The sequence below is a fragment of the Bubalus bubalis genome, chromosome X (genome assembly GCF_019923935.1).
Source record: "Bubalus bubalis isolate 160015118507 breed Murrah chromosome X, NDDB_SH_1, whole genome shotgun sequence".
NCBI lineage: Eukaryota > Metazoa > Chordata > Mammalia > Artiodactyla > Bovidae > Bubalus > Bubalus bubalis.
In genome coordinates, this window is record NC_059181.1 from 113,767,642 (window position 1) to 113,794,626 (window position 26,985).

Here is a 26,985-nt window from a genome sequence, read left to right on the forward strand (position 1 = left end):
CATGGAGCAGAGGCTCCATAAAGGTCTTCGGAATAAATGAGCTAGTGAGCAGGGGGCTCAGATTGTCTGATACTTTCTTTAATAACCCAGTAAAATTCACTAAACAGAGATAATTTAGTTACTGTGAATGACAGACAAGAAGGACAGAAGCATGAATTCACTACTATTACTTTTATTATATAATTCTCCATTCAATGCTATTTCTAAATAAGTTCGCATTTTCAAAACAATTCTAATTCCTATTCCATTGTATCCTGTTCAGGACTGCAAAACACAATGAAAGTGTTCCCGATCTTAAATCCCAATTTTAAAAATCAGCAAAACTCTTGTTCGTGAACTGGGTAACCATAAACACACTGGGATCAACATCATTCACAAAGCTAAGACACTGAACTGTATTTACCCTTCTATGAAATCAAAGTCTGAAAAATTTCTAAAGAAAACAGAGATGAATCTCCATGTCACTGTAGACAACAGGAACCCAAAATTGCTACACACCAGTTCCCCCAACTGGCCCAGGTCCTCATTTCTGAGAAGCTGACTGATCCCTCTTCAATAACAGAGAGAAGGATCAGACTGGCTGCTGCTCTGGCTCAGGCTGCCGAGTCGTCCTCCCTCGCAGCCTCTGCAGAAGGGAGTGGGAAGGACCTAAAAGCCCTTTGGTTGACCCTGAGAAGAAACACCATGACTTGCCACTTGTTGGTCTCCGCATAGGCCCGGGAACCCCACAGGAACTCATTGTGGGCAGAGTGGCTGTCAGGCACCTTCCGATACTCCAGGATCCCCTCCTGCACCCACACTTCGGTCAGCAGCTCCCTGGACTCCCCAAAGACGCAGTGCTCACTCCCAACACACAGCCCTATCCTGCTGAGTGCTCCCCAGAATGCTTCCTCAGGGGCCCAGTCTCCATTCTGCATGTTCAGGCTGAGGACCAGCACCAGGAGGCCGGCCTTGGGCAGGCCCTGCCCACTGCTCAGCATCTCATCACAGGTGAGGCCCAGGGTGGAGACCATGAAATAGATGTACTCCCTGGTGTCTACTTCTCTCACTTCCACACCAAAGACCAGCTGCAGGCACTCTGAGACTTGGCTGAAGACCACCAGGAAGTGCCCCTGGTTATCCTTGATGACTTTATTCAACATTTCTGCCTGGGAGGTCAGCTTCTTGGCTCAATACTTGAGGAGCAGGAACTTCATCAGGTTAGCCATCATCTCATTCAGAGCTTCCTGGGGCAAGGCCTCTCCAGGGGAGGAGGAGGATGCTGGGGTGTAGGAGGCCAAGTCAGATGGGGCCTCCCCCCGCTCAGCCCCCAAGAGCTGTGCCTCCACCCAGCCCTGAGCCTTGCCTGGGTCCTGAAGGTCTTTCTTGGGCTTGCTCAGCTCACTCATCTTGACCACGAGCATGATTCCTGTGGTTGAACAAGACACGGAAGTGAGGCAGGGGTACAGATGGAGACCACCCACCTCAGGGTGAGAGGGGGTGTGAGCAGCCTCGGCTAAGAAATGCATGAGATACCCCCAAGGTGCCCCCTCCATTTCTCTCACAGGAGCTCCAGGAACCAGGAGGTGAAGGCAGAGGTCTGAGGTCCATGGCCTAAGGTCAGAGAGCAGAGGAGGTCCAGGCAGTGCCAGGAGTCAAGGTGAGGAGGGTGGCCTGAGTGTGCACCAGGGGCTCCCCATCCCAGAACAGAGGGGACCCCACGAGGGCCTAATCCCCCCATTAAGTCAGCCCCGGAAATCTCAAGCTGTGCTTACTGCACCCTGGAGAGCCACCTCACTCCCTCCTTCAGGTAGCCAGGGGACTGACTGCCCTGGAGGCACACTCCTATGAGGTATGAGAGCACCCCTCAAGCGGCCTGTGTCAGACCGCACAGGGTGCAGTTCTCAGTCAAGGCCATTCACAGTCCCTGTCTCCCTCAGCCAGGCCAGTTGTCCCCATCTGTTCCCCTGCCTCACTTCTGTGGTTTGATCCCAGGCATCGTGCTCATGGTTGAGATGAGTGAGCTGAGCAAGCCCGAGGAAGACCTTCAGGACCCAGGTGAGGCCCAGGGCCCAGTAGGGGTGCAGCTTTTGGGGGCTGAGGCAGGAGAGGCTGCATCCCCCTCAGCCTTGTCCCCTCAGTCTCCTTCTCTGCCCTTGTGGAAGCCTTGCCCCAGGAAGCTCTTAATGAGATGGTGGCAGGAACCTGGTGAAGCTCCTGTTCCTCAAGTATTAAGCCAAGGAGCTGACCTCCCAGGCGGAAATGCTGAAGAAGGTCTTCAGGGATAACCAGGAGCACTTCTTGGAGGTCTTCAGCCAAGCTTCGGAGAGCCTGCAGCTGGTCTTTGGTGTGGAGGTGAGGGAGGTAGACCCTAGGGAGCGCATCTACATCATGGTCCCCACCCTGGGCCTCACCTGCGATGCAATGCAGAGTGGTGGGCAGGGCCTGCCCAAGGCTGGCCTCCTCATCCTGATCATGTGGAATGGAGACTGGGCCCCTGAGGAAGTGTTCTGGGGAGCACTCAGCAAGATAGGGCTGTGTGTTGGGAGTGAGCACTGTGTCTTTGGGGAGCCCAGGGAGCTGCTGACCCAAGTGTGGGTGCAGGAGGGGTACCTGGAGTACCGGCAGGTGCCTGACAGCCAGCCTGCCCACTACAAGTTCCTGTGGGGTCCCCAGGACTATGCAGAGACCAGCAAGTGGCGTTTCTGCTCAGAGTCAAACAGGGTTTTGAGGCCCTTCCCACCATTGTCTGTAGAGGCTGCGAGGGAGGAGGACTTGGCAGCCTGAACCAGAGCAGCAGCTAGTCTAATCTTTTCCCCTGTGATTGAAGAAGGAGCGGTCAGCCTTCTCAGAAATGAGGACCCAGGCCAATTGGGGAAACCAGTGTATAGCAATTTTGGGTTCCTCTTCTCTATGATGACATGGAGATTCATCTCTGTATTCCTTAGAAAATTTTAAAGCTTTCATTGTTTTCACAGAAGGCTAAATAAACTTCAGTGTCTTAGCTTTGTGAATGATGTTGATCACAGTGTCTTTGTACTTAACCAGTTCAAGAACTAGAGTTTTGCTGTTTTGTAAAAGAGATTGGAAACTCTTCCATTGTGTTTTGTGGTCCTGAACAGGATGCAATGGAATTGGAATTAGAACTGTTTTGGAAACATGAGCTTACTTAGCAGTAATATTGACAGGTAAGAATTAGATGATAAAAGTAATCATAGTGAATCCGTGCTTCTGTCCTTCTTGTGAGTCATTTTCAAAAACTAAATTGTCTCTGTTTTTTTGGGTTTGCTTGGGTTATTTAAGGAAGTAGCAGATAATTAATTAAGCCCCCTGCTCACTGGCTCATGTATTCTGAAGACCTTCACGGAGCCTCTGCTCTGTGGAAGGCCCTGTGTTAGCAATGGGGACACTAGGAGAAGCAGGACACCCCACACCTTGAGCGATGGTCTAGGAGACACAGTCACACAAGGAAAGTAGAGAGACGTCCCCTAGTCACACTGAACAAGGCAACACAGGGCAGGGCTGTGGGGCTTCAGGAGGAGCACTGGAGTGTCAGTGCCTGAGCCAGGGCAGTTTGGGTCTTTGAGAAGTTGGGTTCCTTCTGTGGAATGTGATTGTGATGAGGCTGGGTGGTGGTAGCCCTCAGACTTGCAGACAGTGTGTCTTTGGGGTGACAGGAAATTCTGAAATGGATCATTGCTGTGAGGTATCCAACCAGGCTGCCATCTATGGGGTCGCACAGAGTCGGACACGACTGAAGTGACTTAGCAGCAGCAGCAGCAAAGCCCAGAGAGATCTCTTTCTTGGACAGGAAAGAAGGGGTCCTGGCTCTTGTTGCATTGCTGTTGATCACAGGGGCAAAGGAGGTGTTTTAATACCCCATATCTGCTAGGAATCCTGCAGAACTCCTTCGCACTCCCTTGAAGTGGTGCCCAAGAAATCCATGGAAGTACCCTCTTTTTCCTGGTCCATGGGATCTGGAACCCAAGGTGTTAATTAGCTTTAAATTATCTTGATTGTAACTGGCCATCATAATCAAGGACTTGACCTTCGCTGGGGTTGCCATGAAGGAAAATAATGGTTTGGATGGAAGACCAGCTGAGGCAGAGGCAAAGAGTGGTTCTTAATTCTATTTCCTACAGCAGCTTGGGTCCTGCTGGAACAGTCCTCCACTCCCAAATTTAACAGGCCCTCTAACTGGAAATGGGGCTTATTGGGTAGCTCAAATGATGAAGACTCTGCTTACATTGTGGGAGTCCTGGGTTCGATTCCTGGGTCAGGAAGTTCGCCTGGAGAAGGGCATGGCAACCCACTCCAGTATTCCTGCCTGGAGAATTCCATGGACAGAGGAGACTGGCAGGCTACAGTCCATGGAGTTGCAAAGAGTTGGACACAACTGAGCAACAAACACTATGGTCCACCATGGTCTAAGTAGATAAGTTTCTTAGTTTTATTTATGAAATATCCTGTTTGGTTGATTAGCTTTTCCACATCCTATTGAGGGTCATATTCTCTGACATGTCTGGATCACAAAGCAGCCAACCCCATCCCTCAGTGGAGAGTGAAAGAGTGTCTGGGGGCAACAATGTGAGAGATTCCTGCCCTGCCGTCACAGTGCAAATAGCTGCCAGGCCCTGCGAGCTCTGTCCTATCCTGCAGCCCAACACACAGGGCTCTTCACACCCACTCGCCTCCCAGATGAAGAACTGAGGCCACGGGCCTTGGGCATCTTTGCAGGACCACGTGCTAGTGAGGGCCGGGGTGGGCTCTGAGCCCTGGTCTCAATTCCTCTGGAGCCCCCGCCCTTCCTGCCCACCCCAGTCCATAGCACGACCTTCTGACTTCTCTTGCCTTCCTCTTCTCAGTGCTATATGGTGCCTCTGAGGTGACAAAAGCTGGCCCAGGGAAGGAAGGGGACAAGGAGAGTCAGAAGCACTGTGGGGCTGCTCTGTGCTTTGCTGAGAACTGACTCTGCTGGGGGCCTGCGTCTCTGTCCAGTCCCAGTGCCTCCCACGTGAGGGTGGTGCCCTGTCCCTGATGCTGCCATGGGGCCTCCTGCCCAACTGAACCTGCCAGGCTGACTAGCTCCACACTGAGCAGGAGGGAGGAGGGCCTGACTGTATGGTCCCAGTGCCCAATGGGATAAGGCCCCTACAGGAGCCTCCTTCAATATGGGAGGGAAGGTAACATGGGCAGACCCCCGAGGCTCCAGGTCTCCCCAGCTGCATTGAGCGTAGGGGGCAGCTGGAGGGCCTCTGGGCTGGGAACACTGGGGAGGGGACGCCAAGTGCAGGGGCAGGAGAGCGAGGCTGAGAAAGGCAGGTATTGAACGTCATGAGAGCTTGTGTGTGCACAGTGCAAGTGTCCTGAGCCAGAGCTGACAAAGACTCCTTGATGCCACGCAAACCCAGTGCCAGGGCCCGGGTGGTGCCTGGAGGAGGGGGACCAGAAAAGGCAGCTCCCTCAGGACCCGGGGGCAAGGAGGGACCCCGAATGGGGTGAGGATGGGAGCAGGAAAGGCCACCTAGCCAGGCTGCCACAGGTACCATAGTCTTTGGTCCCCTTCGGAGGAGCCACCAGGGGCCCCCACCAATGATCATAGCCTCCAGGTTCATGTCCCAGTCAGATGAACTGACCTGAAGGAATGCTCTGTCAGCCTGTTTAGGAGCACAAAGGCAAGGCAACAAGCACAGGTCAAGGCCTATGAGCTCCATTCTAGCCGCCAGACCTCAGACCGAAAGGCCCCTGGGAGAGCCTCTTCCACACCCTCTTAGCTCTCCCCTTTCAGACAGTAGGCTGTGCCCCTCACACAGGGCAAAGACCCTGCTGAGTGGCAAAATTAGAGGGACAGTCTCCCTAGGGGTACAGTGCTCTAGGGTCCTCACACATGGGCCTTTCCAAGGTGCCAGTCTGTCCCCTATATGGTGATGTTGAAGAACAGTGGCCCCCAAGGTCAGAGAACATGCATCTCCAAACCCACTGCCCTATTGCCCATGTGTGGTGAAGACAGGTGACTTTCCCTGGGGTTTCGTCCAGTCCCACACCCCGACTCTCATCCATTTTCAAATACAGGGAGACGGGGACTTCCTTTGGTCACATCTAGCTCAACAAGTTAGACATGTCCCTGGGAGTGAGTGTGTGTAAAGGAGGCCCCCTGAAAAGCACCTAACCTGTGAGCCAACTAAATAATTCTATGTACCTGCCATCTGGGTAAGGGAGAACTGGTCCACAGTGGTGGTGGGGACAGGGGCAGGGGCAAAGAAGACCAGAGCTGGCCTCACAGAAGACCAGTGAAATGCTTGTTTTCAACAGAACAAGCTGTACCTTGAGCCCCCAATCAAGTCCTTCAAAGGGCAGGTACCCACGGAGACCTAAGTTGGACATGGCAGGCCAGGAACAGGGGTAGCAGAAGCCCATCCAACCCATTGACAAAAGGAAACAGGAATTTTGAGGTAGCCTCAGGGAGGCTGAATCCAAGGCTCTGAGAGGGGGACGAGAAAAGCACACACACACAGGTGTTCCCAAGTGAGCACTCTAGGGCCACGAGAGTGGTCTTTACAGGAAGAAATGGAAACTGAAGACAGCAGCCTGTGATCTCCAGCAGGATGGCGTTTGGTGTGGGCAGAGCTCGGTGAGGCTGCAAGCTCAGCAGAGTGCCTGGCTGTGCGCTCCCACACTGTGTCATGAGTAGTCTGTGTCTCAGGTGTTTGGGGAGCAGTCAAGTGGAATGTGAGGTTGCTCCCACTGTGCTCGAGCACAGCCCTACTCTGGGGAGAGCTCGACCTGGGGGGCAGGGGAGCAGGACAACAGGACTCTGACTTTTGGGCCATCTCAGCGGGACCTAGCAACCGGCAGCACCAGCCAGAAGAGACCAAGCCAGAAGAGGGGCAAGGCTGGGGCCGGGGGTGGAAATGTGGGACCACCAACTCAGGCTAGGCCAAAACAGCCCGTTACAGACCCCATTTTCTGGGAGGGGCACTTGCCAGGGGCCCATCGGACCCCTGGGATCTCTCTCGGTGGTAGCCAAGCCAGGACTCGCCAGGACCTGGCCCTTCAGCAGAAGCCTGCCCATTGGTAGGGAGGGAGTGGAGCCAGGGGCACGTTTGTCAACCCATCCAGGGCCTGGTTCCCTGAAACAAGGGGCCTGGCCACAGATGGGAGCCTTTGCAGGCAACCTGAAATGTACTTTTCTGTACTTTCAGACAAGATACAAGCTGGGGATCACATCTCTGTCCCCATCCCCCACTCCCCCACACTGGGCCAGGGCTGCCTCTCCACATCACCTCTGTGACATCATGAAACAATTAAGGGAGCTGACCACTTAATTGGCTGCCTGGCCCAAGACACAGATTCTAGAATCTCCAGAGATTATTTATGGGGCACCCCGACCGTGGTCTGAGGCCCTTCTGCCCTGAGCATTCACTGCTTGGGTGGAGAATGCTCCTGAGCTAGACTAGCTCCATGGTTAGTGAGAGTTCCCACGAGGCACGGGCAGCCCTGCTGGCCCCATCAACTGATGAGGAGCCCACAGCAGGTGATCCCTGTGATTCCTCCCCAGATCCAAACGTGGATTCAAAGGAGGCTCTGGAGAAGCAGCATGACCAACCTGAGAGCCCCAATCCAGGCCTCCATGACAATCTGCCCCCACAGGGCCAGAACCCAGAAATGGCCAATGAGGAAGAGAACAATGCTGTCCTAGGGCTTTCCCAGGAAGCTCGAGTGGATCATGGAGGATGTGGCCTTCACCTCTGTGCACTGGAACAACGAGGGAGACACGGTGGGCATCAAGGCAGATCTCTTCCAGATGGAGGTCCTCCAGCACAGAGGCACAGACAGGATCTTCGAGACAAACAGTGTGAAGAGTTTCATCCATGAACTGAACCTCTATGGGTTCAGTAAAATCCGCCCTCCGGGTTGCTCTGCAGGGAGGAAGAGGATGATGGTAATGTAGAAAGCCATTCCAGGGAGATTAGGCTAGGCTAGCCAAGTGCTGGATGGGTTTCATTTTCCAGGAGAACATTTTTCTTGTGAAAGGGTGGCTAATGAAAGAGGAGAAAGCAGGGCCTGTCGTGTTCCATGAACCTCCTTAGACAGGACCTGCAGGGGTGACTCCAGACCCTGAGGGGCCACTTAATGTCACGGAGGTCCAGTAACACCTCAAGCAAGGAGCAACATGCTAGGGCCTCATAACATGCCAGAAATGAAGAGACCTTATCTCCATACTTAGGCAAGGCCAGGACAGTGGTGGGGAGGAGAGTGGGGAGGAAGGGCTCCTCTCCCCAACCATGGTGAAAATGATTCATTTCCTTTCAGATCTATTGCACTCCAATTTTCAGAGAGACAAGCTTGTCCTCCTGCAGAACATCCAGAGGAAAGATGACTCCAGAAAAACTGCTCAGCCCACCATCAGTTCAATAGGGACCCCAAAGAGCAAGAAGCGAGCGGTGGCAACCAGACACTCTCCTCAACTCCACCACAACCAGCGTTCCCAGGAGGCGGGCAAGAAAGTCCAGAAGAGAACCCCAACTGCTCACAGAACCCCAGCCGGCCCTCATTTGTGCCCTCTTGCCTTTGGTCTACCGGCAGTGTAGCCGGGTGGGCCAGGGGAAACCATCTCCCCAGTGAGCAGGGCGGCCCCAGTGGAGAGGGTACATCCAGCAATGCCATGTCTGTACACCCAGCTACTGCTGGAAGGGACAGCCCAGGGGAACTGCCTGAGAGCCCCCCAGAGTACCCAGGTTATGAATCAGTGATGGCTTTGTACAACACCTGTTACTCCATCCTGACAGTGGCCCTTTCCGTCATGGCCCCAAACAAGGCCTCTGAGGCGGAGGAGGAGCAGGGAGAGTCCTCAGATTATGTGTGTCCTCTGTGAGCAGGTCAAGGACAAGCCCAATCCCTGAGCTCCCAGATTCCTAGGGAGACTCAAGAGCACTATCTTGTAATCAAAAATTGATTTCTGGCTCTAGTAAAGTAAAGCAAAACTCCACTGGACTAAATAAAGCATCGAACAAGAACTGCAAGTCTGTGTTCTTTCTATCTGTCCATGCTATTCACACACGGCACTGGGTGAGCCAGATGAAGCTGGAAGCCCATAGCCCAGGCAGGCTTCGGTCCTGTCCCTGTGGTCCTTTTTCACCTGAAGCAGCATTTCACATGCCCAGCCAAGGATCTGGTTCATAAGCCAAGCATTAAGGCGAGCCCAGGATGGGCTGGTCCCTGGGCCTTGCCTGCCACTCAACAGACAGCTCAGCTGGGCTCCTGATCTTGAGGGTGTCACCTCCCATGAGTCATTCACCCTAAAGTAAAAAGGGCTCCTTATGGGTCCCCCAATGATGCCACAAGTTTCTGATCAGCAGCTGAGTGTCTCCAGCTCCTGATTCAGAGGCCTCCCCAAGAGGGTCACCGGAAAACACAGTCATGCCACTGCCAAGGGCCTTGAAAACACATGACCCCAAACCCAAAGACAAGTACAAAGTTTCCACAAGGTGAACGCCAGCCCTTGTCGCTCTGCCCTCACAACTGTATTTAGGAGCCTGTCTTTGGACGTGCGGCCGCCAGGCACCATGTCCAACACACGTGCTTTGTGAGCCAAGGGACACTTTACAGCAGGACAAGGGTCACCTGCAAGGACAGACTGCTGCCTGTTTCTGGGCCTGCGGGCCTCTCTGCCTGCCGATGCTCACCCCAGCCCCCGGGCTCCCCCATCACCCTCTGGACACTGTTCCAAAATAGGGAGTTTGGACCAGAACACAGAGGGAAAAACACTAACCGGTTTCCTAACAACACATTTCTCTCAAGCACCCAGACCCAGCAGGGCCAAAACGACTGGTGATGCCATATTTTCATAAAGGTCAAAGTCCCAAAGACTCTCCCTGAGTCCAGAGCAGCACTGCATGAGGGGAGTCCCCGCCCCTGGCCTCACACCAAGTGGCCAGCCCACCCCAGGGCAGGACCGATTCAGACCCAACCAGATGGACATGCCTAGGGCGTGGCGGTGACTGGGCGGTGTCACCATGAGCTGATCTCTCCATCACCTTACTCTGGAGTGCTCAGTCTGGCAGGCCTCCCGCCCAAAGGGGATTAGGTGCTTGAGGATATCTACCTGGAAGACGTCTTTCCTGGCCCTCCCCGGGACAGGCTGCAGCAGCCAGCGGGGGTCGGCAAGCACAGTCAGGTACTTCTGTTGCAGGTTGGGTAGCAGGGCTTGATTCTCCAGCTCCTCCACCTCATTGGGTCCTAGGTTTTATGGGCACAGCAAAGTGTCCCCAACGTCCACAAGACCTGTGTGCAAAGACAGGACACAGAAGGAGAGCAAGGTGATTCAAAGTCATTCCTGCTAGAGACTAAGACCGTATCACAGAAGGGACCCGAGGTGAACTGGGTCCTCTGTCTGAGCCTTTCAGATGGTCTCACCTCAGCAAAGGGAATTTGGGACGAGGCCAATCGAGGGAGGGAGCGAAATGAAAGGGAGAGGCCTGGTGCTCCACGAACCCACCAGGCCACGGGCAGCTCTCAGTCTGCCCACTGCAGGCCGCAGGGACAGAGTAGGAGGGCCCCAGTGGGGAGCCTGTGGGCATCAGGTCCCCAAGTGACTCACCAGCAGAGAGGTGTTGCTGTGGGGCCTCACCCCTGGGGAGTCAGGGGACTTGCTCAGGCCCGGCTGCAAGCAGCGGGGGTGTGCAACCCAGGCTGGGTGCTGTGCGGCCTTCATGGTCTCTGCTGGGCACACACACACACACACACACACATACATCCACAGACAAGTGCCACGTGCAGACCTGGACCCACCTTTGCCTCAGAGCACAACTGGGACTGAGGCCCAGAGTGTGGTCAGGCACCTCAGCTGCCATCTCCCAGCCCAGGGACCCTCGCTGTCCCAAGCCACAGCTGACAAAGACTCCTCAACTCCCGGGTCCCATCTCTGCCCATGCTCTGTAGATCCCACATCTGAATCAAGGGCTGCTGAGGGCAGACCCATGCTAACCTGTCTGGCCTCGGCCCTGGGGCCACCCTGGACCTCAGATGGCCCTGCCAGGAGTCTTCCCCTTGCCTTTGGGAGCCACCTTCCTCCCAGCCCTTCCTGCACCATGGCCTCCACTGTCAGCAGATGCCCCGGCCCCTGCCCAGAGCTAGAGAAAGAAGAAAGGAGAGCAGGAACTACTGGGACAGGCACTCTCTGTGTCCTCGCCAGGGCCTGGGACAGCACCACACAAGGATCACAGAATTCAAACCTCAAATAACCTGCTAGGTTACTGTCACTCTGTTCTGCAACTGAGGAAGTGCTAAGAGATAGAGATAACGCATGAAGCAGGGGAGCTGACCACACACACCTCCATTCTCACTTCTTTCCTTGTACCTGGAAGGGGGGGGATCCCTGTTCACTGGAGGTGGGTGAAGGCAGAAGAGCAGAGCAGCGGGCCTGAACCTCAGCAGGGTCTTAGCACCTGCAAGGGAGCCTCTGTTTCCACATCGATGTGAGGATGGGGACAAGGTCCCAGACGAATCCATTCTAGAGACTCCTGGGCCTTTCCTTCCCCGAGCACAGCAGAGCCACAGTTCTCACAGGCCTACGAGGCCCCACGTGATCTGGCTTCTGCCCTGGCGGCCTTCTCTCCTCGCCCCTGGATTCACCCCTAGTAGCCATTAAGGCCATCCTTCCATCCTTGGAACATTCCAGTGTGTTCCTACCTCAGAACCTTTGTAGGGTGTGAGGAAAACATTGCATCCCCTCAAATCCAGGTGCTGGAGTCTCAATCCCGAGTACCTCAGCGTGACCTTACAGACAAAGGAAAGGTCTTCACAGAGCTGATGGAGGTCCAGTGAGCTCATTAGGATGGACCCTCCTCTAACAGGATGGCTGTCCCCATACAAAGGACACATTTAGAGACAGACAGGCACACAGGGGAACTGGGGTGAAGAGGAAGGTGCAACTCTTCAAGCCCAGACACACCCACCATGGCCAGCAATGCCCCCGGAAGTGATGGGGGAGAGATGGGACAGACTCTCTCCACAGCCCTCATGAGCATCAACATCAGCCGACACCTTGACCTTGGCTGCCGGCCTCCTGAACCCACACAGTTGTAGTGTGAGCCACCCAATCAATCCTGACGTGACTGCCGGCAAATGAAGACAGAAGGTCAACCCTGTCTGTACATCTCTCAGCAGGGGCAAACGGGGAGTTGGGGGATGACTTCTTCACTCCCAGCATCTCAGGCACACTCCTCCATGTCTGCACACCTTCATGTGTCTGTTTTCACCTCCCAGTGTCAGGGGTCCCACAAGTTACTGACTCTTCCCTCCTGATGGAAGGGAAGGGAAAACTCATTGTGCCAATACAACCACTTGACGTGACCACACACTCACTGACTGAAGAACCATAGAGGAAGAGGCCCGGGGTACAGGGCACACACCCGAGGTGCTGGCACATGCCAGCAAATGCCCTTCTGCAAAGGCTCCCCAGTGTCCACTCCCCCAACCGCAGTCAAGCATGCCATGTCCTCCACACTGGCTGGCCCCGAGCATCATCATCCCGCTGAACCTTTACCTGCTGGGTGACAAAGGGTCACCCCCTTCACTGGGTGAACATATCACAATGTTCCCTCCAACCTCACACCTCTTGTCCTGATACTGCACACAGGCACCGTAAGTTCGAGTATTCCTGGAAGCTATTTCAATACAGGATGGCTAGGAATAACTTGAATGTGTACAGAACTGGTTGGGAGCTCCTAAAATATGTTTCTCGAAATCCAAACTACTTTCTCCTGATTTAATCTCCCCTTAGCCAGATTCCCAATATGCCCATGGTCACTGTATAGCCACCCAATACAAGAGCAAGAGGGATGGAGGCAGCAGAATGGACACAGAGATGCCCTGAGCCAACTGTGGCTAAACAACCTTTCGTTGATTTTACAAACCAGATGACTGGCATATACCATAATGCTAGGGCCTCTTCCAGACCTGGAAATGCCAATGACTCTGAAGCTTAATCTTAAACTTCATTAGCTTCGCTGTTCATCTCTGTCTGGTCCAGAGACTTACAGAAGGGAAACCAAACACAGAAAAGACTTGTGACTAAGATAACAAGGCAGAAGGGAGGAGGGTATCTAACCAGAAGCAAGGATAAGGCAATCAGGACGAATTCCAGATAACCAGAATGCAAAAGTACCTGGGAGTGGGACTTCCCTGGTGGTCTAGTGGTTAAGACTCCTTGCTTCCACTGCAGGGAAATGGGTTCGATCCCTGGCCAGGGAACTAAGATTCCACATGCCTCACATCGGGGCCAAAAGAAATAAGTAAAATTTTAAAAGTCATCTACATTTACTGAGAGCTCAAAAAATAAAACAAAACAAAACAAAACAAAAAGTACCTGGGAGTGAGTGACTAGCATGTGACCTAAGGAATGGAAAGACAGCCTGAGCTGGGACAACACACAAGGACCCAATGTATGGAGCTGTCTTTCCTCCACGGCTGAGGTGAGAAATGTGGCATGATGTTGGGTAGACACTGAGTGGTAGGAAGAGGAAGCAGTTCAGGGAGGCGGGCTTCTTGAGCCAGCATCAGAGAAGACCCATGCTGAGCCAGCACAGAATCAAGTCAAACAACGCAGAAACCAAAAAGACAAAGACAAAGACAACCCTCTGAGTCTGTCAACACTGAATTCCCGGATGGTACAGTCATAGCATCCAGTGTGTGCCGAGTTGGAAAGGACCTCCTATGTCCCATGTTCCAGGCCCCACCCTCTATGGGGACCGGGAGCAGGTCACAAGTGCTAGAGTCAGGACTGGCCCCTGGGGGTGGACTCCTGTCTCGCTACCATCCACACCCCACCCACTCTGCAGTGTGCCACTCAGAGGCCACCTCCCTCTTCTCACAGGGAGAGGCATCCTAGCACTTCAGATGTTTCTACAGGGAGTGGTCCTGCGTCCAATGAGATTACTGACATACTTACCATGCTTACCCGCCTCGCACACACTGATGCCTGGGCAGGGCCTATCTCATCACCTGCCGAATCCAGAGTGGTACAGCAGAGTTGATGAGTGCCAAGTGACTCGAAGCCAATAGCCAGCACCTAGTAAGTGTCTCCTCTGGCACAGGCAGCTCTGGGGACAGTACCAAGGTAAGCAGGGTGGGGTCTTTATCCTCAGAGGGCTTGCAGTCTAGCTGGGGTAACAGTGCATGCACACACGCACGCACATGCACACACAAACAGAAACTATTCAAGGTAACTTTGCACCACAAGAATACTATAGAGAGAGTTCTGGAAGGTTCCATGTGAACGTGTGCACACACATACACAGAAACCGCCCAAACTAACCTTGTACACACACACACACACACACACACCAGAAACTGCTCAAGGTAACCTTGCACAAAAAGAGTACTATAGAGAGGGTTTTGGAATGTTGCACACAAACATACACACACACACACACACAAACCACCCAAAGTATCCTTTCACAAAAAGAGTACTACAGAGAGGCTTCTGGAAGTTGTGGGGAGGAAGGAACAGTCCTGAAGTCAGCCTCAGAGGCTTCAGGAGGACACAGGAAGCAAGGAGAGAGGGATCTGCCAAAGCAGCAGTGTGAAGGGCTGGGCACGCTGGGAGCAGGCTGTGGGAGTGGAGGCGAGTCCATGATCATCGGGGAGACGGGGGAAGTGCTGCTGCGAGGAAGGGAGGAAGGCCCGAGGTGGGGGTTGGAGCCCCGAGAAGCGTGGAGAACGACGGCTGAGCCTGGGCCCAGAACTGTTTTCATTGACCTCATTTGACAGACGGGCAAGATGAGGCCAGAGAGCTGCAGGCACTCGAACACCAAGTTGTGGGAGTCAGGGGTTGCCTTGGGGAAAGCTGTATTTTAGGATTTGTGCTTATGCTACCAGGGTGGCCTGGGTCGCAGGGGCCAAAGAGCAATTAGTAGTCTGCCTGTGTCATGTCAGCAAAGGCCCTGGGTTTAAGAGAGCTCAGGAAGTACTGGACGAGCAGGGTATTTCTCCAGACACTTCTTCTTAAGGATTCTATCTGAGACTCCTCTACTCTGAACTGCTGATTTTATGCCAGGGGGAACTGAGTGGGAGAGAGGTGGCTGGAAAAAAAGACTCTCATGCTTCATCAAAGGTGTGCAAGGAAGGCTCAGGCACAGGCCCTTCACGTGTACCTGCGGTGACCCAAACGCTCTGGGGATGTGACGGGAAGGCAACGCACTCTGGATCGGTACCCCAGACACACACTGAGCTCCATGGCCCCCAGCAACCATCCCTGGCATCCCTCCTCAGAGATTCCAGATTCTAGGAGCTGCGCCTTTCTGTCTGCCTGTCTGGGGCTTGTCAGCAAGTTCCCCATCTTCTCCACCCTTGTAGACCCAATGCCAGGCACCAAGGAGGTGCTCACACACCAGAGAGTGAGGGGATTAATGAAGGAAAGAAGGTGACTGGTGGCCACTGACAGAGCTATTGATGGGCCAGTGTCGCCAGACTGTCAGCGTCTGGAGGAGGGGGTGGTCCAGCACACTCTGGGCTTCCCAGGTGCCTGATGCTAAAGAAGCCCATTGACAAGTCCTGGGAACACACATCCCCTAGACTGTTCTCTTCACTGACTGACCACCAAAAGAACACCTCTGTGTTTGGATCCAGCCTCCCTGGTGTTCAGTCTCACCTTGCTTCCTCAGATGGTGCACATGCCACCTCCACCCCCATGGGAAAGTGGTCATCCTTCTTAATGAAGGGCTCGGGCAATGCCACCGAGCACACACTGTTCTCCTGCCATATTCCACAAAGGATACCTGACATTTCAACACACTGGCTACTCTAGCAACTGGGCTTTTGTCTCCTTGCTAAAGTGGGTTCCTCACCTTAGCCATGATGTTACCGAATTGAAACAGACAAAGACTGACAAGCAAAGCCCTACGGTCTGTCAAAGCAGCTGGTCTTCTGGACACACACCAGAGGAGTCCCAACAGAGTGCTAAAGACAGAACACTCTACCAACTCTGAACCTGGAGCACTCAACTCAGCAATGGACAGAAAGGGTGGAGGCCACTTACATGAAGGTATCTTTCTAGATGCCACATCATTAAGATTATCAAGAAAGCACATGGATGCTAGACACACCAACAGCTGTCCACAATTCTGAGCCTTCACTTAGACATACAGTGTGGAGACAGGCCTCAGCCAGAGTCTGAAAGCAGGTCACTTGTTTCTGTCAGAAATTCCCTTAGAAAAGTGTCCATTAGCTTACCTTGTGGCTCAGATGGTAAAGAATCTGCCTGCAATGCAGAAGACCCAGGTTTGATCCCTCGGTCAGGAAGATCCCCTAGAGAAAGGAATGGCTACCCACTCCAGTATTCTTGCCTGGGAAATTCCATGGACAGAGAAGCCTGGCAGATTACACTCAGTGGGGTTGCACAGAGTTGGACACAACTCATCGACTAACGCTTTCTGTATGATCCAGACTACAACCAAACCAAAGTGCAACTCTTCCTAACAAAGTGCAACAGCTTCTTAACCCAATTTGTATTCTTCAGAAAATATTTTACAGATGTTTCAGACACTCACAGTTGAGAAACAAATACTTTCTGTCTCCTTCATATCCCAGGTCAGTTTCCAGATTTGTATAGTTGAAGATGTTGCCCTTAATAGAAACGTTCATTCAACAATTTTATGACACAATCAGAGTAACAGTAAGAAGTCCCAACCAAAGGATGTGAAAGGTCAAAGGCAGTCTATGATCAGACCCTTGCTTTTCAAAATGCTATCCATGGACCAGACACTTAGGCATCAACTGGCATCTGGTCAGAAGCACAGAATCTCAGGTCCACCTCAGAACATGTGAATCAGAAGCCACATTTGACAAGATCACTGAGGGATCTGAATGCACACCAAAATCTCAGATCTAGGTCACTGGTTTTCAAACTGTGCTCTCTGGCACACTTTGGGGGCCTCTATGAGCAGTGGGCCAGGAAGAGATTAGGAAGAAGTGGGATGGGGAGCAGGCCTCGCTTCAACTGAGCAGCCTGCCTCTGATCTGTTTGGGAGGCTGAACCCCACACCACCTGCCAGTTAGATATCCCATGGACACAAAGGTTGGAGAATCCCTGTTCTGGACCAACCATCTCATTTTCTACATGCACAACTGACAACTTCCAGATGGCATAAGGGAATTTCACCAAGGTCACATTAGAGTCCCTTGAACACTGTAGAGGATTCTGAAATTTACCAAGTCTGGGAATCAAGAAAAATCTTCATAGGCAGTGTGGCTGGACTAACCTCCCAACTGCAGAAGTAGAAGCAAAGACAGACCCTGAGCCCCAGTGGGAGACAACATGACGTCCAAGGCTGTGCCCTGGAAAAGCCCTGTGTCACGAGCATCATCTTGTGCTACCTGGTTTTCAACAGAGGAGAGACACCCAGAGATAGCAAGTGCCAAGGCTACACAGCAGGAGAAGAGCTGATGTCCAAACCCAGGTCCCTGGATCCAAAAGCCCAGGCTCTGGATTATGTCATTCACATCATGAGCACAAATAGGCAGCCCCTCTGTGTGCCCTATGCACTGGCCCAGCCTATGAGCTACATGGACACACATCCACTCAAAAAAGGAGCCATCCACCCTCACGGATCCATGGGATACAAACAATGGGCTTCTGTGCCAATGCCTGGGCTCCTGGTATAGGCTCAAGGCACGGAACATGCAAATTCAGTTGCTATATCTTTGTGGTAATGAGAGTTAAGAATCCATTTTAATATCCGTTGCTATGTATCTGACATCTCCATGCCTTGGGAAAGTTAGAAGGATTAAGAAGGCAGAAATGGTCAGAGGAGGAAAAGGAAATGAAATATTTTACTATGTATTACATATTAGGTTTAGCACCTCATTTTTATATTCACACCCTCCAAGCACTGCCTGGAGCTTTCTGCCATGGAAGCTCTTATTGCTAACCACTTTTAACTAAAACTGAAGCTGCAAAAAAAAAAGACCATCCAATCAAAAAATGGTCAGTACACCTGAATAGACATTTCTCCAAAGACACAAATGGCCAAAAGGCACATGAAAAGATGCTCAATGTTCTTAATTATCAGATAAATGCAAATAAAAACTCCAATGAAGTATCATCTTACACTGGAAAGAATGGCCATCATCAAAAAACCTACAAAGACTAAATGCTGGAGAGGGTGCATAGAAAAGGGAACCCTTGTACACTGTTGGTTGAAAAGTAAATTGGTACACTCAATGTGAAGAACAGTATGGAGGTTCCTCAAACAACTATAAACAGAACTACCATATGATCCAGCAATCCCACTCTTGAATATATACCAGGAAAAGACAAAAACTCTAGTTTGAGAAGATACATGCATCCCAATGTTCATTGCAGCACTATTTATAATAGCCAAGATATGGTAGCAATGTAAATGTCCATCAACAGATAAATGGACAAAGAAGACATGGTATACACACACACACACACACACACACACACACACAGGAATACTACTCAGCCATGAAAAATAATGAAGTAATACCTTTTGCAGAAACATGAGTGGACCTAGAAATTATCATACCAAGTGGAGTATGTCAGAAAGAGAAAGACAAATGTCCTATGATATTAATTATATGTGGAATCTAAAAAGATGATACAAATGAAATTATTTGCAAAGCAGAAACAGACTCAGAGAATAAACTTTTGGTTACCAAAACAGAAAACAAGGGAAGGGATTAATTAGGAGTTTGGGATTAACAGATACACTCTACTATGTATGAAATAGTAGTACTGTGGTGCTGGAGAAGAGTCTTGAGAGTCCCGTGGACAGCAAGGAGACCAAGTCAGTCAGTTCTACAGAAATCAACCCTGAATATCCATTGGAAGGACTGATGCTAAAGTTGAAGCTCCAATATTTTGGCCACCTGATGTGAAGAGGCAATTTACTGGAAAAGACCTTGATGCTGGGAAGGACTGAAGACAGAAGGAGAAGAGGGTGCTAGAGGATGAGGTGATTGGATGGCATCACCGACTCAGTGAACATGAGTTTGAGCAAACTCTGGGGGAGAATGAAAGACAGGGAAGCCTGGTGTGCTGCAGTCCATGGGGTCACAAAGTCATATACAACTGAGAAACAGAACAACAATGTATAAAATACATAATTATTGTCCTACTGTATAGAACAGGGAACTATACTCAATATATACAATAACCTATAATGGAAAATAATCTGCAAGTATTTATATAGTGAATCACCTTGCTGTACACCAGAAACGATGGGCACAACATTGTTAATCAACTATGTGAAAGTGAGTGAAAGTCACTCAGTCATGTCCAACTCTTTGTGACGCCATGAACTCTACAGTATACAGTTCATGGAATTCTCCAGGCCAGAACACTGGAGTGGGTAGCTTTTCCCTTCTCCAGGGGATCTTTCCAACCCAGGAATCGAACTGGGGTCTCCTGTGTTGAGGGTGGATTCTTTACCAACTGAGCTATGAGGAAAGCCTTAGGTAGACTTCAGTTTAAAAAAAAAAAAAAAGTGAAGCTGGAAGAGCTGGCCAGCAGATGGCACAATGAGCAAGCAGCACATTACTGTCAAACTCTAGTTTCATTTCAGATGCGAAGCTGGCCCCTTTCCTAAAGCCTCCTCCAAGTGCCATTTGGGAACACTAGGTGGGCAATACAACAGGCCAAGGCCAGCCTCCCATCTCATCTTGTCTTCACTGCCTGCACTACTCCTTCAAAGGCAGTAAGCGAGGGGCCCACACTGCCAAACTCCTCCTGGCACTTGAAGCTGCCACAGCTCAGGCCACTGGGGAGCTGGTCTGGGCAAACCTGCACCACGTCTTCCTTCTCTGCACAATGCATCAGCAGCAGCCACTCTGCTCAGCCTGGGGGACACTGGGTGCCACGGGGGCAAATCAACCTTCTGCTGGGAGCCAGGAGAACCTGGGCCCAACGCCCTCACCTCTGTGTGTGTTCAGTCGCTAAGTTGTGTCCGACTTTTTGTGGCCCCATGGACTGCAGCACGCCAGGCTTCCCTGTCCTTCACCATCTCCCAGAGTTTGGTAAAATTCACGTCCATTGAGTTGGTGATGCTATCTAACCGTTTCATCCAGTATCCAGGCAATAACTCTCAAGACATCTCTCTAAACCTCTTTCTGGAGTCAGTAACAACAATTGGAAACCTCCACACAAGCCAGGAGAAGTCAGCCTGCAGAAGACGGTGCCCGTGTCCAGTTCAGCGAGGACAGGCAGCAGCTGCCAGAGCCACTCATCCTGGAAAGAGCCATGCTGGTTATTGCCTGACTCACCTGTGTGCCCCTCTTGTCTACCTGCAGCCTGACCCTGTCTATGGGAGGCACACAAAGTTTTGTCCAATCACTGACTAACCAAATGACTGAATCAATGGATTCTTCTCAGGGAGAGAAGCAATGGCTTTCCTTTTAAACTGCAAGTGAGGGCACTGATCAGCTGTATGCAGGGTATAGGGCAGATGCCTTAGAGTCGCCTCTGAGTTGGACCCAGTCTAGTAACCCAGACCCTTTCCCATAACCTTGATCCAGCTACAGAGCTGAGCTCAGTTCCCTCCATGGGTCTGACCCTTCTGGGGGCCCTTTCCCCATTTCCCATCCAAGGAGACCCTCTCTCCTACAAGTCCCAGTCCAGACGGCTCTCCCAACTAAAAAGCCTTCCATGGTCTCTTGATGTGAGTCAGTATTTGGTTCCCCACTCTACACACTCCCCAACTTCTGCCTCGTTTCAGGCTCTGCACTTCACAGGTCTGCCTGGAAGATGCACTCCAGTCTCCCAACACCCCAGCCCTGAGTGATACAGGGGTGAGTGGAGACCTGATGCCCTGCACAGTGGAGGAGCCTCTTGCAGGACAGGTGTCTGTGGACTTGAATGCACTTTGCCTTGTGAGGTCTGGCACCCAGACCTGCCCTCTCCCATCAGGCTGGGCTTACACCGGAGCTAGCAGATGACCAGGTGGCCAGCACACTGGAAACAGTTCTCCTGCCCAACCCAGCAGTTGTCTCATGCGAAAGACACCAAGAGCCCCTCCCACCAGGCTGCGTGCAGGGCAGAGCATGGAGCCACCCAGGCAAAGCACTTGGCGTTCTGTGTGTACACACAGCCACCGCTCAGGCACCAATTCCTCTTGTCAGTTCTCCTGTTCGGTCAATATCTATCACGAGCCTCAGGCACTGTGAGGGCCCGACCACCAGGGCCCACTGTGGACACCTCCAATGCCTGTCTGTGCGCTGCACCTCCTGACGGGCTGGCAGGAACTGTCAGGTCAACACTGCAGGTGAAGGGATGCCCTGCCCACCTCTGCCTGCTCCCTGTCCCCTTGGTGGTGAGTCCCCAGCCAGCCTCCGGCACCAACTCCCCCCCACCCCACCCCCGGGAATAGCCTCACGAAGGACCCATCCCGAGGAGGCTGGCTCTGGAGTGGTCCGAGGAGAGGTGGAGAGATGGGGCCTTGGTACAGGGTTGACATCCCCTGCCCCACGGGTTATGAGGACCCATCCTGTGCACTCAGCCCTGGGCTCAAGGCCACAGCCCAGCTGCTATAACTTTCACTGGGCTGGCAGTGGGAGAGGAATTCCCTGGCAAGTGAGAAGATCCAGGAGTGTGGGACAAGGGGGAAATAGAGGGAAGTGACTTCTTTGTTCTGCTGTCCACAAGGGGCTGAGCAGCTCAGGGTGAAGAACAGTGAGAACTGGGGGCGGGAGAGCTAGAGTCTCCCCGGTATCTGACAAAGCTTCAGGCAGTGGACAAACATCAGCCCAGGATTCAACAGGATTGGCTGAACTTCAAAGACACTGAACGTTCCGCTAAGGCAAGCCTGACCCGCTGGCATCGGAGGTCCTCTTGGGAAAACCTGCATCTCTGACATGAAGGCCAGGGAGACTGGGAGGCAGGCCCCTGAAGACCAGGACTACTCAGACGTCTCTGAACTTCTGAACCTGCAGCAGCAGCCCATCCCCCCACCGGATAAAGAGTTGGTGCCCTCCCACCCCCACCCCCAAGGGAGCAAACGGGACTGGAGCCCTCCCTCCCAGGAAGCAGGGGAGCTCGCCACCCCGAGTTGTGGCAGGACCCACAGCACTACCAGCAGGAGAACCAAGGAACCATGAGAAGAGGTGGTCACCTACTGCTCGGCCACCAAGCAGAGCGAAGTCACCACACAACAGAGGCCAGGCTCGCCGGGCCTCATGATGGAGGAGACGGACGACATGCCCCACTCCCTGTCCCCACTGCCCGGGGATTGCAGCAGAGTTTGCAGGGTCGCACTGAGTGGCCAGGAGCCAGGGGCTATGATGAGGGCTGCCGCCACCCAGAAGACCGGACCCACAGAGCGGGGCAGGTGGTCAGTACAACACGGCCTCCTTGGGGCTCAATGGATGGGCAACGGATTAAGGTAGGCTCCACAATGACACTGAGGCCAAGGGCAGCCACCCCAGTAAACAGGTCAAGATTCCTCATCCAGGTTCGGCCCCCAAGCCAATTCTCAGATCTGGAACCGAGGAACAGGGATAGGGTGGGCCTCCGGGGGAAGGATGCTGCAGCACCACAGCAGACAAACAAGGGAATGACCCCAGCCCTTCAGGGACCTCAGGCTCTTGGTCAGTGACCCCATGTAGGGAGGTGGGACCTTCAGAGGGGTGGATGTTGCCAGACACAGGGTCAACTTGACACTGACGTGACAGACTGGTTAACTCTGACTCTGCAGTCACTTTGGGAGGACCCCCTGGGCTGGGCTTTCTGAGCAGAGGGGGTCAAGGGGCAAGGGACACAAGGTCAGTCCCGAGGAATCATCAGTCGGTCTTGATTTTTTGTGTTTCAGATTTTCTGTCTTCTGTTTGCAGGCTAGCGACAGACTCAGTATTCGCCTCGTCTTGGAGCAGTAAGTGCCCCAGTGGTAAGTGCCCCACTGGGGACTGCAGTCCATCCCCAGGCTTTGTACCTGGGGCGAGCAGTCCCTGAGGAGACACTGCCCTGGCGTCCAGCACTCTGCCTGTGAGAGAGGGCTCCTTCACGTCCGTGTCAGTCCCTTGGTTCCTGCCTAGCTTCAGTTCCAGGCCTTGGACTCCCACAGGACAAGCCCAGGTGTAGCCGTAGCTCTGGGACATCAACCAGCCTTCCTTCTGGGACTAGACAAAAGCCTTGGGTGGGGGGTGCGCAGTCCAGACTTGTGCACAGCAGCCACAGCCTGGGAGGAAGAGGGGGGCAAAGGCAGGCTGCAAGAAGACGCAGGGCGCCCCAGAACTCCCAGATGAGAGCACCTGACACTCGGGTGGATGGAGAAAGGATGTTATGGTCCTGCCTGGAAGGAGGACAGTAGGTGGTCAGGACAAGAGGAGCCAGTGGTCCAGGGGCAGAACTGCATGAGAAAGTGTTGGGTCCTGGATGAGCTCTGAGCAGAGTGCAGGGCCAGCACAGCCACCCAGAGTGCTGGGCGACGAGGAAGGAGACCTAGGACCACCGGAAGCCCCACCAGGGCACCATGGACACGTTGGGGCTGAAACAGGAGAGGGCTCGGCTGTGCTTTCCATCCGGGGCAGATGAGGACAGATGTGCATGCAGGGTGACACAGAACCATGGTATGTGAAACACCGGTGGGAGGACGAGAGACAGGAGGGGTTCAGGCTGGTGGGGGCGCCTAGGCTGACAGCACCGGCCCCGGGCCATGCAGTCTGAGCTCAGATAGTAGCATCGGGGACAGGAAGAGGAGCATTTACTCTGATCAGGCAGTTGGGAGGCAGGGACACAGCAGGGAGGGTGGCAGTCAGGAGCAGAGTTAGGTGGCTGTCCTGGGTGGGCTGAGCCCCCAGACGAGAGGAAGAGGTTCGGGCCCTGTGGGGCGGGTTGTCTTGAGGGCCCGGATCTGGGTTCTCAGGTTGGTCCCACCACTTCTCCAAAGCCTCCTCTGAATCCACATTTGGATCTGGGTGACATCAGGGGGGTGCCCTGCTGTGGGCTCTCCATCAGTGGATGGGGCGAGCAGGGCTGCACATGGCTTGTTGGAACTCTGACTATCCATGGAGCCAGTCTAGTTCAGGAGCATTCTCTACCCAAGCAGTGAATGGTCAGGGCAGAAGGGCCTCAGAGCAGGGTGGTAGTGCCCAATAAATACTGTCTGGAGATTCTAGAATCTGGATCTTGGGCCAGGCAGCCAGTTAAGTGGTCCGCTTCCTTACTTGTCTCATGATGTCACACTGGTGATGTGGAGAGGCAGCCCTGGCCCAGTGTGGGGGAGGGGGTCTGGGGACAGAGATGTGATCCCCAGCTTGTCTCTTGTCTGAAAGTACAGAAAAGTATGTTTCAGGTTGCCTGCAAAGGCTCCCATCTGCTGCCATGCACCTTGTTTCAGGGGGCCAGGCCCTAGATGGGTTGACAAACACACCCCTGGCTCCACCCCTACCCTACCAAATACCAAGGCTCCAGGTATTCCTCTTGCACCCACACTTGGGTCAGAAGCTCCCTGGGCTCCCCAAAGACACAGTACGCACTCCCAACATACACCCCCATCCTGCTGAGTGCTCCCAAGACTGCCTCCTCAGGGGCCAGGTCTTCATTCTGCATGATCAGGCTGAGGACCAGCACCAGGAGGCTGGCCTTGGGCAGGCTCTGCCCACTGCTCAGCATCTCATCACAGGTGAGGCCCAGGGTGGGGACCATGATGTAGGTGTGCTCCCCGGGGTCCAACTACTTCACCTCCACATCAACGACCACCTGTAGGTACTCTGAGGCTTGACTGAAGACCACCGGGAAGTGCTCCTGGTTATCCTTGAGGACCTTCTTCAGCATTTCCGCTTGGGAGGTCAGCTGTTTGGCCAGATACTTGAGGAGAAAGAACTTCATCAGGTTAGCCACCATCTTATTCACAGCTTCCTGGGGCAAGGCCTCTGCAAGGGCGGAGCAGGAGACTGTGGGGGAGGAGGCTGAGGGGGATGCAGCCTCCCCCGCCTCAGCCCCAAAGAGCTGCGCCTCCACAGGGCCCTGGGCCTTGCCTGGGTCCTGAAGGTCTTCCTCAAGCTTGCTCAGCTCAACCATCTCGACCATGAGCATGATGCCTGCGATCAAACCACAGAGTGAGGCATGGGGGCAAATGGGGACAGATGAGGACCATGGGCCTGGATGGTGGATAGAGGGGCTGTGAATGGCCTCACCTGAGAACCGCACCCTGGGCAGCCACAGGCCACTTGCAGGTCTCCTCTTGGAAGGTGCTCTCAGACCTCACAGGGGCATGCCTCTGGAATGGCCAGTTCCCTGGCTACCTGAAGGAGGAAGTGAGGTGGCTCCCTAGGGTGTGGTCAACACAGCCCGAGATTTCTGGGACTGACAAGGTAAGGGGATTAGGCCCTTGTGGGGCCCCCTCTGTTCTGGGATGGGGAGCCCTTGGTGTACACTCAGGGCACCCGCCTCACCTTGACTCCTGGCACTGCCTGGACCTCCTCTGCTCTCCAAACTCAGGACCTGGGCCTCAGATGTCTGCCTTCGCCTCCTGGTTCCTGCAGCTCCTGTGAGAGACATGGAGGGGGCACCTCGGTGGTATCCTGTGGCACAGCCCTGAGCATTCTCTGACGGTACAAGGGGTGGACTCTGTGAGGTCCTCTCAGTTGTGTGGTGGGAGGTCCCCTCAGGGCTCCCTTTTAGTGCTCACCTTTGCCCTGGCACAATCTGGTCCTTCCCCTCTGGGGGCCTTCAGGAAAACTCAGAACAAGACCTGAGACTGAACAGAAAGCGCTGAGGGGCCCCACATGTGGCAGCACCTGCCCAGGGTCTCCTGCAGCTTCTAGGCTGGGGAGATGCTCGGTCCTCAGCTCCTCCTCACGTCCTGCCTGGCCTCCCAGCACTGACCACAGGGGCGGGGGTCTGCTCAGTCCTCCATTGGGGTTGGGGAGTCCAGCCTCTGCTAACCTGAAGCCTCCGCCCTCTGCCTGAAAAACCTCACCTCCCGAGGTCCCTAAGCCAGAGGTCAAGAAACTGCTCACCCCACTCTGGGCCCTCCAAGACCCTCTTGCAAGGTCCAAGATCCCTCCCTGTTGGAGTCTAAGCACCTCAGTCCTTCCTTGCATGGAGCCTAGACTCCAGACAAGACCTGGAAGTGTACTGTCTGCCATTTGGAGGTTCCGCTATCAGCAGGTCCCCAGTCTCTCTGACAGGGACGTCAGGCAATGCGGCACGAGGTCGTCCTGCCCGGGGACTACCAGGGTTGCCTCTGGTCTGAGATCTGGCTACCCTCAGCCCTCCCTCAGGGTCCTCACCTTGACTTTTGGTAGGACCTGGGCTCTGTCCTCTCCCCACCGTAGTCCCTGCTTCTCACACCAGGTCCCCAGTCTCACGGAACTGGATGTCAGGAAATCAGGACAGACCTAGTGTGCTCTTCTCACCCTGAGGGCTCCCAGGGCCGATGGCAGGGACAGGGATCTGTGGGATTCCATCAGCCTTACCTTGGGATCCCTAGAATCTCCACTTGAGGTCCCTTCAGTCTTCCCTCAGGGACCTCACCTTATCTCCAGGTACGACTTCAGATTCTTTCCTCTCCCCTCCCCTACTAACGCCCCAACCCTCATACCAGGACCCCAGTCTTTCTGAGATTTGGGTATCAGTAAGTCTGCTCTCTATACTAGGACACCAGTCTGAAATCTGGATTTAAGAAGTCAGACCCCTGTACTAGGTTCCCCAGTCTCTCTGAGACCCAGATGTCAGGAAATGCAGCATGTGCTCATCAGCCCTATGTCCTCCCAGAGCCCACTCTGCTCTTGGGTCCAGGGTCCCCTAAGTCCTCCCTCAGAGTCCTCACCTTGACTCTCAAAAGAACTAAGATCTTTCCTTCTGCCCATCTGAGGCCCTGCCCCTTCTGCTGCTGCTGCTGCTGCTAAGTCACTTCAGTCGTGTCCGACCCTGTTGGACCCCATAGATGGCAGCCCACCAGGCTCCCCCGTCCCTGGCATTATCCAGGCAAGAACACTGGAGTGGGTTGCCATTTCCTTCTCCAATGCATGTGAAAGTGAAAAGTG

The 26,985-nt window shown here is 53.5% G+C and overlaps 1 protein-coding gene and 3 pseudogenes across 1 annotated transcript; 2 read left to right on the forward strand and 2 right to left on the reverse strand.

Annotated features, from left to right (window-relative positions):
- Positions 1-593: 593 nt before the first annotated feature.
- LOC123331873 lies at positions 594-1,535 on the reverse strand (annotated as a pseudogene).
- Positions 1,512-6,934, forward strand: LOC123331874 (annotated as a pseudogene).
- Positions 6,935-7,021: 87 nt separating this feature from the next.
- LOC112582144 lies at positions 7,022-8,989 on the forward strand (annotated as a pseudogene).
- A 1,023-nt stretch (positions 8,990-10,012) lies between these two features.
- LOC112582142 (putative MAGE domain-containing protein MAGEA13P) lies at positions 10,013-25,015 on the reverse strand. Its single transcript, XM_044936504.2, is given in 4 exon segments — positions 10,013-10,218; positions 11,937-12,095; positions 22,926-23,112; positions 24,389-25,015. Coding segments are annotated over 4 exon segments (1,179 nt in total).
- Between the last annotated feature and the right edge of the window lie 1,970 nt (positions 25,016-26,985).